At 34.9% G+C, this 12755-nt stretch overlaps 1 protein-coding gene across 2 annotated transcripts in view; it reads left to right on the plus strand.

Moving 5' to 3' along the window:
* Window positions 1-8282, plus strand: part of LOC123700033 (GPI transamidase component PIG-S) — a 60578-nt gene extending 52296 nt beyond the window's left edge. For both annotated transcript variants that reach the window (XM_045647139.1, XM_045647140.1), the window contains exons 2-11: window positions 312-402; window positions 2864-3003; window positions 3406-3618; window positions 3875-4072; window positions 4368-4468; window positions 4966-5143; window positions 5691-5854; window positions 6899-7040; window positions 7476-7680; window positions 8135-8282. In XM_045647139.1, coding sequence (XP_045503095.1) covers window positions 312-402; window positions 2864-3003; window positions 3406-3618; window positions 3875-4072; window positions 4368-4468; window positions 4966-5143; window positions 5691-5854; window positions 6899-7040; window positions 7476-7680; window positions 8135-8246 — 1544 coding nt within the window. In that variant the 3' untranslated portion in view covers window positions 8247-8282. The remainder of the gene's footprint in view (window positions 1-311; window positions 403-2863; window positions 3004-3405; window positions 3619-3874; window positions 4073-4367; window positions 4469-4965; window positions 5144-5690; window positions 5855-6898; window positions 7041-7475; window positions 7681-8134) is intronic.
* The last annotated feature ends 4473 nt before the right edge of the window (window positions 8283-12755 follow it).

The following is a 12755-nucleotide window of genomic DNA, read 5'->3' on the forward strand; positions in this document are numbered from 1 at the left end:
ATACTTACTATGTCGAAAATAAATTGGTAAAGTTATAAGTAGAAGAGGTACACTACAAATGAAAATGAAGCAATAATTAAGTAGGAAAATTGATACAAAAGTTTCAAAATTCATTCTCTGACAATTTTGAGCGGCAAGAGGAGGAAAAATATAGAGATCTTTGTGGGTATTATTTTAATTCCTCCACCTACACTTTATCAAGCTACAAAAAAAGATTGAGAAGACTTAGAACAACTCAGCTATTTTATCAGCACTGAAAATACATTTTTAAGTAGGTAGTAGAGTATACTATCATATTTTTTAATTTACAGAATGGAGTCGAATGTGGGCCAGTGCATCATTCGTTGGTGTTCTGATCATTATTGGAGTGCCTTTATGGTGGAAGACGACCGAAGTTTTCAGGTAATTATTAATTATTCTCAATTTCATTCATTAATTTTCTGTACAGGTAAGTACGTAATCAAACTTCTGTGTCCTGCCAGACTGAGACAATATTTTTGTTAGTTCCTCTCAGAGCAGACGAAATAACCACAGTACGAAGGAAAAGGTGCAATATTCGCTTATTTATTACAAAATGGGGTGTAGGTACTTTGTCCATTTAATAACTCATTCGTTACATAAGTTCAGTATAAATTACAAACAGTTATCACAAATAAAACACAATGATTGTTCCTTTTCTAAATTTATAATAAGGAAGAAATCTACATCACATGAATCCATATACGTAGTACCTTAGATTACAAAATAAAGTACAGATGGAGCATGACAACCGCCCGTCGCCCTTGTCAAAGAAAATACGAAATCAAAAACAAATACGTCGCTGCACCAGTGCTATAGCGTATATAGTGTCATGCAATACGTCAAAAAGGGTTTGCAATTTTAGTAAAAAAATGCCGTCTTGTGATAATAAAACGCTGTAAAATTTGTTCCCGAAAACAAAAAAAAAAAGATAAAACATCGTTTCACAGGTTTTCTGTAGATTATTTCGCTGATTTATTTCTTTAATACGAATAATAATTTTACAGATATGAAGGAATACAAAACTTCAACGTATGTTACCAGTATTTTGAAAATGAATTTGCCATTTTTATTGGTAAAATGGTAAAATGGTTAAAGGATCTTCAGGGTAATGCTGTTGGATTTTTCGATCGTGAATGTGATTATTTGTATAGTGCACTAAAGGTTCATGATAATTATTAGATTATTTTAATAAGCATAATACATTATTTTGTTACTTTTATAAAGCTTAAAAACGTCATAGTCGTTTTCGCTAGCGATTTAATTTATGTGAACTCCATGATGGATATGATGAAACTAAAGTGTCCCGTATTCTCGACTAAAAACTACCGCTATTCGTATTCATATATGTATTATGAAAAATAAAAAATAATATAATTATTATAGTTAATATTGAAACTTTTTGTAATTTATTTAATAAAAAATTGAATACAATTTTTTTGTCCATATATAACTTTAGTAGGCAGGTACTTTATGTAATAAAAGAATTTAAATAAAAATTAAAACTTGACTTCTCATTTATGTATATAGCCTACGTCACTACCGCCACTAACATAATAATTCAGATCATTGCAATGAAACCTCACAACTCAAAATCGGTCCAACGGTTTATACTGCAGGGCGTGTCAAAGAAATATTATACATACATCCATAAACTCGAAAAACATAACCCTCTTTTTTGCGTAGTCGGGGAAAAATTTGGGAATTTTTTTCAATATCTGGCAACATTACACGCACACAGAAGCACCGTGTACGTACAGTGCAGCGGCGAAATGACAGCACACATAGCTTTATTGAAAATGACGATAAATTATTCGGTTTAGTTCGGCAACGCTCCATCTGTCTTTTATTTTGTAATCTAAGCGTAGTACAAAAATCTTGTTTTCAACTAGACATTTCAATCTTCATCCAAAGATAAAAAGTGACAGAAAATTAAACAAAACAGTAATTAAAATGTTATCAAATTAACAAATTAGCTAAAATGCAAATTTGGAGTTGATTACGTCTCAGAGCTTCGTCTCAGCTAGAGATAATATATTTTACGGCTTGATATTAAAATGACGGACATGGTCTTGTAAAAAAGGGAAAATACCCAAGTTCGCACCATGTCTACGTGCTTTCATCGATGTATACAGTTATCTATGTTTGCGTATTATTGTTTACAATCAGATATTGTGTAATGGCAATATTATGTCACTGGGTTATCGAGCCCTGTGATGCGTTTGACATTACGCGGAAACGTTCAAGGGCGATGCAAATGTCAATTCGGTTTTGGCGCGCAATTACGCTTCCTGTGGGCGGTGACAGTTCGGCCATTTTGAATGTAAAATGATAAACTTTTTACTTAAATATTTAACAGCTAGATAGTATAATAATTAAGAAAATGTACCTAATTAAGATTTTGCTTTAATTTTACATTATCATTTTAACGTCTATCTCGATTTTAATTTAACGTAATTAGAATGACAAAAACATAATTTAGTTAGGTACCTAATGAAAATTACTGAGAGACAATTCAACAATTTTCTTAAAAGAAAACGGATTTTAGATTTCAGCATAAAGAAATAGTCATGAAGGGAAAAATTTCATATTCTAACAGTCTCGCACCGCTTTTTCAAACAAACTTAAAAAAAAGACGTGTGCGGTGTGGCACTCGGGGACTGCCGCGGTAAAGCTATTGCATAGCATGCCTTCAAGCCACACCTCCGAGCCCATCGGAGTGGGGAGCGTGAGGTTTTTTCGTTACGGAATTTCTCGATTCGGTCCCCGCGCTCAAGGCCCGCGATACAAGCTATGCAATAGCTTAATACTTCTTCCGGTTTTCAATTTAATTCTCAATTTTCAGAGTTGCACTGCCCTATGATAAGATCAGCAGCTTCGACACGGATTCACACTTCATCACCACAGAGCTGGTGGTACTAGCGAATGATGAACGGACAGCGAGTGATGTAGCTGCTCGTATTGAGAAGGACTTTGAAAAGTGGGGTAAGAATTCGAAAGAACTAAATAAACGGGTAGAATTGACGCTGGTAAATAAAGTACTAAAAATGTTTGTATTCATTGTAAATATGATACACAGAAATCTTTTCCATAAACTACTTCATCAGGATTGCAAGCAAAAACGTAGCAAAAAAATACTCCGTATTGTTCCACTACAACACTAAATTTACGGAGTAGGTATATAGACGTTTTCAATGTACATATTATATTGCGTAAAAATACAGATAAAACTATTTTTCTAGTATTTAAGTTTACGAACACATTCTTAATTCTTATTAGTATCCGGTATCGGGCCTAACTGCTTTCCGTTTCATCTCTAATTCTTAACCAGTAGCACAGACTAATAATAATATACTACGTACAGTAGTCAGTACATGTATTTTCCAGACGTAATCAAACTGAAAATCACCAAGCACGTACTGCCGGAAAAACTGCGCAGCACGCTCGACACAGTAGCAGAAGAAACAGAAGCTGTTGAAGAGATCAGCACCATAGTAGACCTGAAGAAGCATAACACCTTCTATGTGGTGCAGCGGACGCCGCTTTTCGAAGAGGTCTGGGTGGGGTCAGAGAGGGTGGCCTTCTTTAGGGATGCTAGAGGTATGGAAAATTTGGGGTATTTTTTAAAATTAAAAAATTTTTAATTTAATATATTCAATAATCGCTACTTAAATTGTTATAAGTACACACAAAAAAAAAATCAAAAATTTTAAACATACTCTTTTGGGTAAAAACAGGTTAGTGAGGAGGGTAGTAACGCGATTGCCAAAATCGACTACGATCGACTCGAAGCAATTTTACATGACTAGCAAATTCGTACTTTTCTATCCTCAATAGCAAACTTTACACTTTCCAGCGGCCAGTACGCTCATAAAAGCACTAACCCAGTGGGTGTATGAACCAAGTGCGTTGTACGGTGCCCGTTCGGAAGCCGGGGACCGTGCTCGCCAGGTTCGGTTCCCGGGGGGCAAGGGGTACCACGTGGTGCTGTCGGTCGTGCACCCGGAGCCGGGCAAGATGGCCGTGGACTTCGATGCCGCGGCGGCTGTGGAGGGTTAGTGAATTTTATACAGTTAACTATGCGAAATGTCCTCTTTTTTAACACGCTTTTATTAGCTTCACCTGTACCTCTATATTTGTATGTAACCGATACGTTTGTATGTTAGCGATACCTAAGGACTCATTTTAACCCACTTTAAAGGGACAGATTTATTTCAAACTTTGTACACTTATCCACAATCTTAATTTTTTTACAAGACTCCAGCTAAGAAAGAAGTATAACATGACATGTATCGAAGTATCTATCTCTTTCTTCATCATTCTTAAATAATATATTTTTTTAATTCTAGACTATATTGGTTCGTTCGTCGACGAATTAAGTGAGCTGCATAATTTCACTCTCAAGTCGCAATGGCTCTATTTGCTGGATTTCGACTTTCAACCAAAGAAGGTAATTTATATTATTATTTAGTATGAAACAAAGTATCATACCTATGTTTCCTAAAATTAGGTGTGTAATTACAGTAATTTAAGAGAAACTGCGTTCAGAACAATAACGCTGTCGCATGTTTTTCCCTGGTCTATTGATCATAAATGGTTGATTTTTAACAGAAAAATAATAGTTAACTTCCTCTAAGCCCTAATGTTTTTTATGATATTTTTTTAATAAGCACTAGAGCCCTCAGAGTCGCCAGCTAAATCCGCTGTCAATTACTCTCAATCCCTCTACGCTTGAGTTTAAAATTTTAAGAGCTAGCGCGCAAGAGCAACTTTTGTCTCCGCAACTATTTAGTCTCTCCCATCAACTCTATGGGCTAGTAAGAAAGTGCGCGCACGTAGTGACGCAACTCCCCATACAGTTGATGGGAGAGACAAAATAGTTGCGCAGACAGAAGTTGCCTCCTGTTATTGTAGTGTCTTTTGAATGAATTTCTCATATTTTCCCAGATAATGGACAACACGCCCCTCGGTTACCACCACGCTATACGTCACGATCGACTCCACCTTCTCATGACGAGATTAGAAGAAAGGGCGGCAACACATGTGTCCGATCTACCTGCCATTAACTTGGCCCTGTACATAGTGCCCTGTGAGATCGCTCCCGTTGTCATATATGATGCTGATAGTGAGTTTTTGTGTTTTTCTCTATGTTAAGAAACTATCATATGCATTAATAATTATGGGGTACATTTTGTTTTTCTTATAGTATAAGTATTGACGTACAATAAGTCTCATGAACGCCTTTCGGTAAAAAATGTCCAATTGGCACATGGCATAATATAAAATATTCATTGAAATTAACACCTTATTTCATGGCTGTAATGTTCAAAGTCGATTGTATCGCTTGTTATAGAACTCTGCCTAGTACTCGCGTGGGCAGAGTTTTAAATTTGAGTGTGATTAGTCTAGTTTCTTGATGTATATCAATGATGTTAAGGAAATTTTCATATTTTTTCCTACCAAAACTATTGATTTTGAATAAAATTGCATTAATAAAGTTAGACAAGAATTAAAATATATTATAGTAAGTTAAAATTTTTACTCATAAATACAGTTGGCATTTTCTTATAAATTTGTAAAACGGTATATTTTTTTTCTGATAAATAAGAGCATAATGAATCTCCTATTTACATCATATTTCACATAGATTATACATATATCAAACATTACAGATAAGAAAGTGAACGCCCCTGTGCAAGCGTTTATGTCCCCGAAATGGGGCGGTGTGGTGTTGGGTGCGCAGGAGTGCGGGGACAAACCGTTCGTCCCCAATGTCCCGCTTGTTATGGGGACGTTTCTGGCACAGTTGAGGAATCTTATCGGTATCACTGATAAGGTAAGTGAATTTAATTCTCATTTTAACTATTGCTTAGCTAAAGTTAAAAATATAAATTTATAAAGAATATAGAAAAAATTCGATCACGAGGCGGGACTCGAACCCGCATCCTTTCGCGCCATTCCGGGGCGGATGCCTAACCAACTCAGCCACTCGTGACCCGCAAGAGCGGTCGAATTTATTCTATATTTATTGAATTTTATTTTGTATAATTTTGATTACGGAATTTAATACGCGAGAATAAAGGCCATGCGGTGAAATATCTCTCTGCAGACACAGCCTAATTTGCAATTAAATAATATTGCGACTAAATACTGAGATGTAACCTATCCTATACTTCAAGTTAAATCAAATTGCACACGGAGAGCAATATCAAATTTAAATTCGGTTCAGTAGTTTAGGAGTCCACCGCGGACAAACGTCATACCAAATTTTTGAAGTGAAACTTCTTTAGGCGCGTTGAGTGTGAAATTTCAAGGTCGCGTCATGGCAATACCGTCACGTCATGGAGTAAAGCGATGATTTTGGTACCTAAGCTATTGCATAGCTTATATCGCGAGCCTTGAGCGCGGGGACCGAATCGAGAAATTCCGTAACGAAAAAACCTCACGCTCCCCACTCCGACGGGTGGAGATGAGGCTTGAAGGCATAGCATGCAATAGCTTTACCGCGGCAGTCCCCGAGTGCCACACGTCGTTTTTGAAGTGAAACTTCTTTATCGGGGTTGGAAAAAAAATTTAGTGTAACATTTTTTAGTTACGCGTAACATTTTTCCGTTACGCGCCATCTTTTATGACGTGACAACGTCTTATAAATTGGTTTGCCGGGTGACACTTCAAGAAACTGCGTTACGCTCCGCTCACGTTATGCGCTCACAATGAGAGCGAGTGAGAGGCACGCGTCCCTTCCACTCGGGCATGGTTAGCCTGCCTATGAGCGAGAGAGACAGACATAAAAAGTCGTTGTCACGTAAAACTTTCGCCCGTATACCGACTTTACAGGCAACCAATTTTTATTATTATCGATGTATTTATTGGTTTCCAGGAGGCAATCGGCGGTGCGCACCTAGAGCCACTGCGCTCGGTGTCCCCCCGCGCGTGGGAGGTGTGCAGCCTGCTGCGCGTGCGCGCGCTCGAGCACGTCACCTCCGCGGAGAGGAGCCTGCGCTCGCTCGCCAAGCTGCTCGGTGAGTTGGGTCCAACCGCGCCCGGGGTCCCCAGTGGGAGTCCAGTTTTGTGTGTTACAGTGTATATGGTTCATGTGAAGATGTAATTTTGGGTAAAAGAACAAGAAAAACGCGGAAAAAAATACTTAGGTCAACTTTAGGTGTTTTCGGGAAGATATTAATTATTACTCCAAATTAAAATCTCGTATTTATTTTAACTTAATATAAAGGTATAGTGTGTTATTTTTTTATTCCTCCACTCTCTCTCAGATACATTCATCTGTTATTAAAAAAATCTAAAAGCCCAAAATAACACTCTTGAAGATAATAATATGAGAACAACATTTAAATGATTTTGACAAAATTGCATTGCATTTGTGTAAACAATTTGTCAAATACAAGGTGCAAACTAGACCAATCTGTTTATTTAAACAAAATCCTTTTATTTTCTTCCAGGTGAGATATCGAATATAGTGATCAACGAAGAAGTGGGTGCATCAATAAACACGGCAGTTTATAATATCGAACATACGAAAAAGCAAATGGCGGCCGGTGACCTGTCAGACGCGTACAAAAGCGCGCGAAACGCGTTCCTAGCGGCTGAGACGGCGTTCATGGAGCCCAGTTTGTTGGCATTGTTGTACTTCCCGGACGATCAGAAGTGAGTAATTTAAATTTTTTTGAAGAATAGAAAAATTCATTCACGAGTCGGGATTTGAACCCGCGTCTTTCGTATTTCCCTATGACGCCTTTGGCCACTCGGCCATGTCCACGACACATGTCGTGTCAATATATTGTGTTATTTCAATACGTTAATTAACGATAAATTTGAGGAGTTCTTCAAGTTGTGATGATTTGTTTTATGTTATAATGAACAAACTAAACATTCTGAATTTTTTATTTTGTTAAAATATTTTTGACTTCTAAATTTTTTTATATTATATACTTACCTGATACTTCACACATACTTTTTTATCATATTTATTTTTATTCATCGAAACCCCAGACGTGCATTTATTTAAAAACAGTTGATATCACATAACCTCAAAAAACCTCTTTTCAGTAAAGTGATATTATAAAAAACAATACTAAAATTACAATTTATTTGTCTCCAGGTACGCCATCTACATACCGCTGTTTCTGCCGATCATGTTCCCTGTCATATTGTCTTTGAAGAACTTAGTGCTGTGGTTCAGAGGAAAGTCCATAAAGGAAAAGTCTGAATAAAATGTTATGGGTATTAAATAAATGTAGTTAATATTATATCTTGTCTTTTATTTTAATATAAATTTCAATACAATTAATACCTGAGTATTTCCTTACAATCTCACCTGTTAACAATGCGTTTAGAACAACTATCCATACTAATATTATAAATGCGAAAGTAACTCTGTCTGTCTGTCTGTTACTCAATCACGCCTTAACTACTGAACCAATTTGCATGAAATTCGGTATAGAGATATTTTGATACCCGAGAAAGGACATAGGATAAGTTTTATCCCGGAAATGCTACGGGAAAGGGTTTTTCTTTGAAAACGCGGGCGAAGCCGCGGGCGGAAAGCTAGTAATATTATATACGTGTTTGGTGTTATAGAAAGGTTATAGATGTAAATATGACACCTTAATACTATTGAATATTTATATATGAACTCATATTCTAAGCTATTGTTATACATACTAATTCAGCCGTACACTAATGGGAAAAAAAGTTAAAGGCAAACAAAGTAAATACAATTACTGTGATGTGTTAAAAACAACTACCTACCTATTTAACATATATATTTCTACTCTTACATGCTCAAAACTATGCTCTTTACCTCTTCGATCAATAATTATATGTTTAACTAGCGGTCCGCCCCGGCTTCGCCCGTGGTACATATTTACGTTTTCTCTACATAAGAACCATCCTCGTACTTCAAGGAATATAATAAAAAAAGAATTATCGAAATCGGTTGAGCCGTTCTCGAGTTATGCGCTTACCAACACAATTTGCGATTCATTTTTATATATAAGATTAATCCAATTAATTTAAAATTTAATTTTAATGTTCTTGGTATGTTTTTTTTAAACTGTAAAGTAATGCTACAAGTCGCGTCAAGTAAAAATAACGCTGACGGATGGCTGTGCATTGGCGATTTATCGGTCTATTTGGTGTTATGAGGTGGTTATAAGAATAACAAATAGATAATTGCGAAGCCACGATTCGCGAGCCTAGTTCAAAAAAAATGTGTGCGTTACTAGAGTACACACGTAAGAAGTGAAACTTAGGGATAAGAAAAAGTTGGCGCGTAACGCAAAAATGTCACGCCTACGGCGTAACGAAAAAATGTCACGCCTACGGCGTACCGCAAAAATGTCACGCCTACAGCGTAACGCAAAAATGTTACACTAAATTTTTGTCCAATCCCGATAAAGAAGTTTCACTTGGTTAATTGGAATTAACGGCGCAAGTTAAAAATTCATTTATGGGTCAAGGTATACGCTTTTACAACAGAATTCCTCGTAATATTAAAGAGTTCAGTAGTTCTAAATTTAAAACTTATATAAAAAATGTACTAATTCAGAGAGCCTATTACAGTATTAAGGAATATATGGACGATAAAAACCCATGGAGGGTTGTCGCGTAAAAACCACAGGACAGTTCTTTGGCATATTATGATTATAATGTACATATAACACATATAATGTATTTTGTAAAATTAAATTGTAAAACTGACATGATTAAAAAGAGCAACTATGGAGATTCTTCTCCGTAGATACTGCTTTCCGAATCGGTGGTAAATGTTAAAATATGTAATGACGTTTCAAAAGTGCTTCTAAAAGAAGTCTAATTGAATAAATAAATGTTTGAGTTTGAGTTTAGTAAGTAACTAGCACAGACTAATAATAATATACTACGTATACAATAACTAGTTATAATGAAATGAAAAGGGGGGGAATTTTAAAGCATTTCATGTGTTTTTGAATATTCTGTATGAAATAAGCTCTCTTGCATCGTTACTTTGAATAGATGACATTTTTTCTTTTGAAATATTACCGAAAAACCGATACAAGAGATACCTAAAGTTAAAGAAATATGCCTGTGTAAAAGCTCATTGTCACACTGTTTGGTGGTTTGTACTTATGCATTTTCTGAGAACATGTACTACCTATGGTAATGTATATTTTTATTTACACCAACAAAAGTAGGGATATCAACGATCAAAAGGCCTCCCAACTTTTTGGACAAAGCTGATATTTTGACGTTTGAATTTTGTATTGGAATATAGGGTGCATTTTTGTACGTTGTAAGAATTTTTTAGTTTCAAAAATAGATCAGGGTATATAAGGGTAACATGAAACTAAAATAAAACAACAATAATACATTGCATTCATAATTTATTGATATCGAGGTATTTTTTACAATCAAACATTTATAATCTTAGGCTAACAATAAAATACGTGACATCGTATAGGTAACATTTTCTACTAGGTACTAAACATCAGGAAAATATCAAAATAACAAAAAAATGATACAAATAGGCCATATTAAAAAACATTTTGGCTTCTTAAAATATTTCTTGGAATGTTATGTTAAAATAACTAGGCAGTGTTTATTACTTTCTTAAAATTATATAAGAATATATTTAGGCAGTATTTAGTGTTAAAAAAAATACCGGTGACCTAATTTACAACTAAAAAAAGAATATACGATAACAAGTACATATATTCTTTGTGGAATTTGGATTTTGGATATACATAACTTGTTACATAATCTATTACATATAATAAATCTGTAGAAGGGTTAATTCTGAAAAATAATATTGAAAAAATAAATACCAAAAATGTTACTGGATCGATACCAAACCCAAATATATGTGATAATTTTTTTTTGTATAAGATGTCATTGTCAGACTTACTCAAAATGGAGAAATAAAACATCCACGCGAAGATCGACATCCGCGCGGACGGAGTCGCGGGCGGAAGCTAGTTTTCAAATAAACATCGAGATACAGAACCCAGATTGAGTACCATAAGTTATGTACACTCTTTTAAATTTATTTTCATTATACAATAGGGATAAACAAAGTTTTCAGTCTCTACTAAAAAAGACATTACTTAGTTACAAAATTATACTTACAAAAAAATACGATTTTTTGGAGTAGGTACTTACTCGCATTTAATATATGACTTGTTGTATTTAAATTAAGTTGTGTCAAATTAATTTAATTTACCGATTTATTAACATTGATATGTGAGACTTTACATAACTTTATATCTTACTTGGCGACGACTCTACGCAAACATTTTTTAAATATAGGTACATAGGTAATATTAAACATAGAGAAAGATAAGTTTTTTTTTCATATATGTATGGTTTAAAATCATGACTTCGCTTAAATAATTATGATTAATCATTAAACTTAATGCATTTAAGGTAAAATCTTCTAGTTTTTATATATTATAGGTCTATCTTATTACAATGATATTTTACTTAGGCGTTAGGTGCGATGTAGAACCTACGTTAGTGAAAACAGAAGTGTGACTACCTTGTGAATAATATGAGGTATAGTTTGGCACAAGAATATAATAAACGTAATAAAAGATCCCACCGCAGGATTAGTGCATATATACAGTATTATCTATGATTAGTGCGTTCATAGTTTTTTTGCTAAAACCAAACTTATTTATATTTATTTATTTAGATTATATTTATTATTAAGTATTATATATTTATTATATATTATATTATATATTTATTATTAAGAGAATAATTATTATTAGTATAGGTACATCGACTAGGTTGCCAGTCAAAATTTAGCCGCAAGCATTTTTTATTATTTTGACTGGCAACCCAGTCGATATACAGGGTTACAGGTAAAGTCGATGTAGATCCGTTAAGGGCATGTAGTACACATCATTTCTGAATGATTTCACTATGTAACCTCCCATCCTAAACTTAACCGTTTTCGAGATATTCGAGTTTTAATTTTTTTTATGAAAATGCCCAATTTTTCGGCTATTCAATTGAATATTTTGAATTTTTTTGACTCTTATGATTATTTTTTTGGTTTTTTACATGAAGAATGAGATGCTTAATTACCTCAATGACTAAAATTGCACGTAAGTTAACTAAATAGGTCATTGTAGACGATCGAAACTTAAGAAAATAAGTACAAATTATAAAAATATATTTTTCTTTTCTGGATATCTCAAAAAATTATTATGGCACTTGCTCTGCAGATGTGCTTAAAAACATCTACATTTTATCAGCTATCCAACGAGGTATAACAACCTATGGTTGTATTGAAACTCATAGAAAAAAACACAGTTGAAAAGGTTCAGGTAGTAGGTCTAACGGGTCCCTCGGCTATTGTCCTTCAAGTTAATCCGGTGCGTGTGAGCGAGAAAACTTACGATTTATGCAGATGAGAGTGAGAAAAATAATGTGCAAAAACAAGTTTGGGGATACAACATGCCCATTGTTTTGTATTTGGTCGTTTGTTTGCTTGCCATCCATTTTAGTCTGCTCATGCGATTCGTCCATGGTAGATGCGAATTATTGTGCTTTCGGATTCCCACACGACTTATGTGTGTGACTTAGGTGACCTACTAATGATCTCCCATTACAATTACTGCGGGACATGTGGTTTCAACATGATGGCTGCTCTGCTCATTTCAGAAGAAGCGTTAGGGAATGGTTGGACACGTAACTATCCTAACAAATGGATTGGACGAGGTTGGCCTTTACCCTGG

The sequence above is a fragment of the Colias croceus genome, chromosome 19, assembly GCF_905220415.1.
Source record: "Colias croceus chromosome 19, ilColCroc2.1".
NCBI classification, from domain to species: domain Eukaryota; kingdom Metazoa; phylum Arthropoda; class Insecta; order Lepidoptera; family Pieridae; genus Colias; species Colias croceus.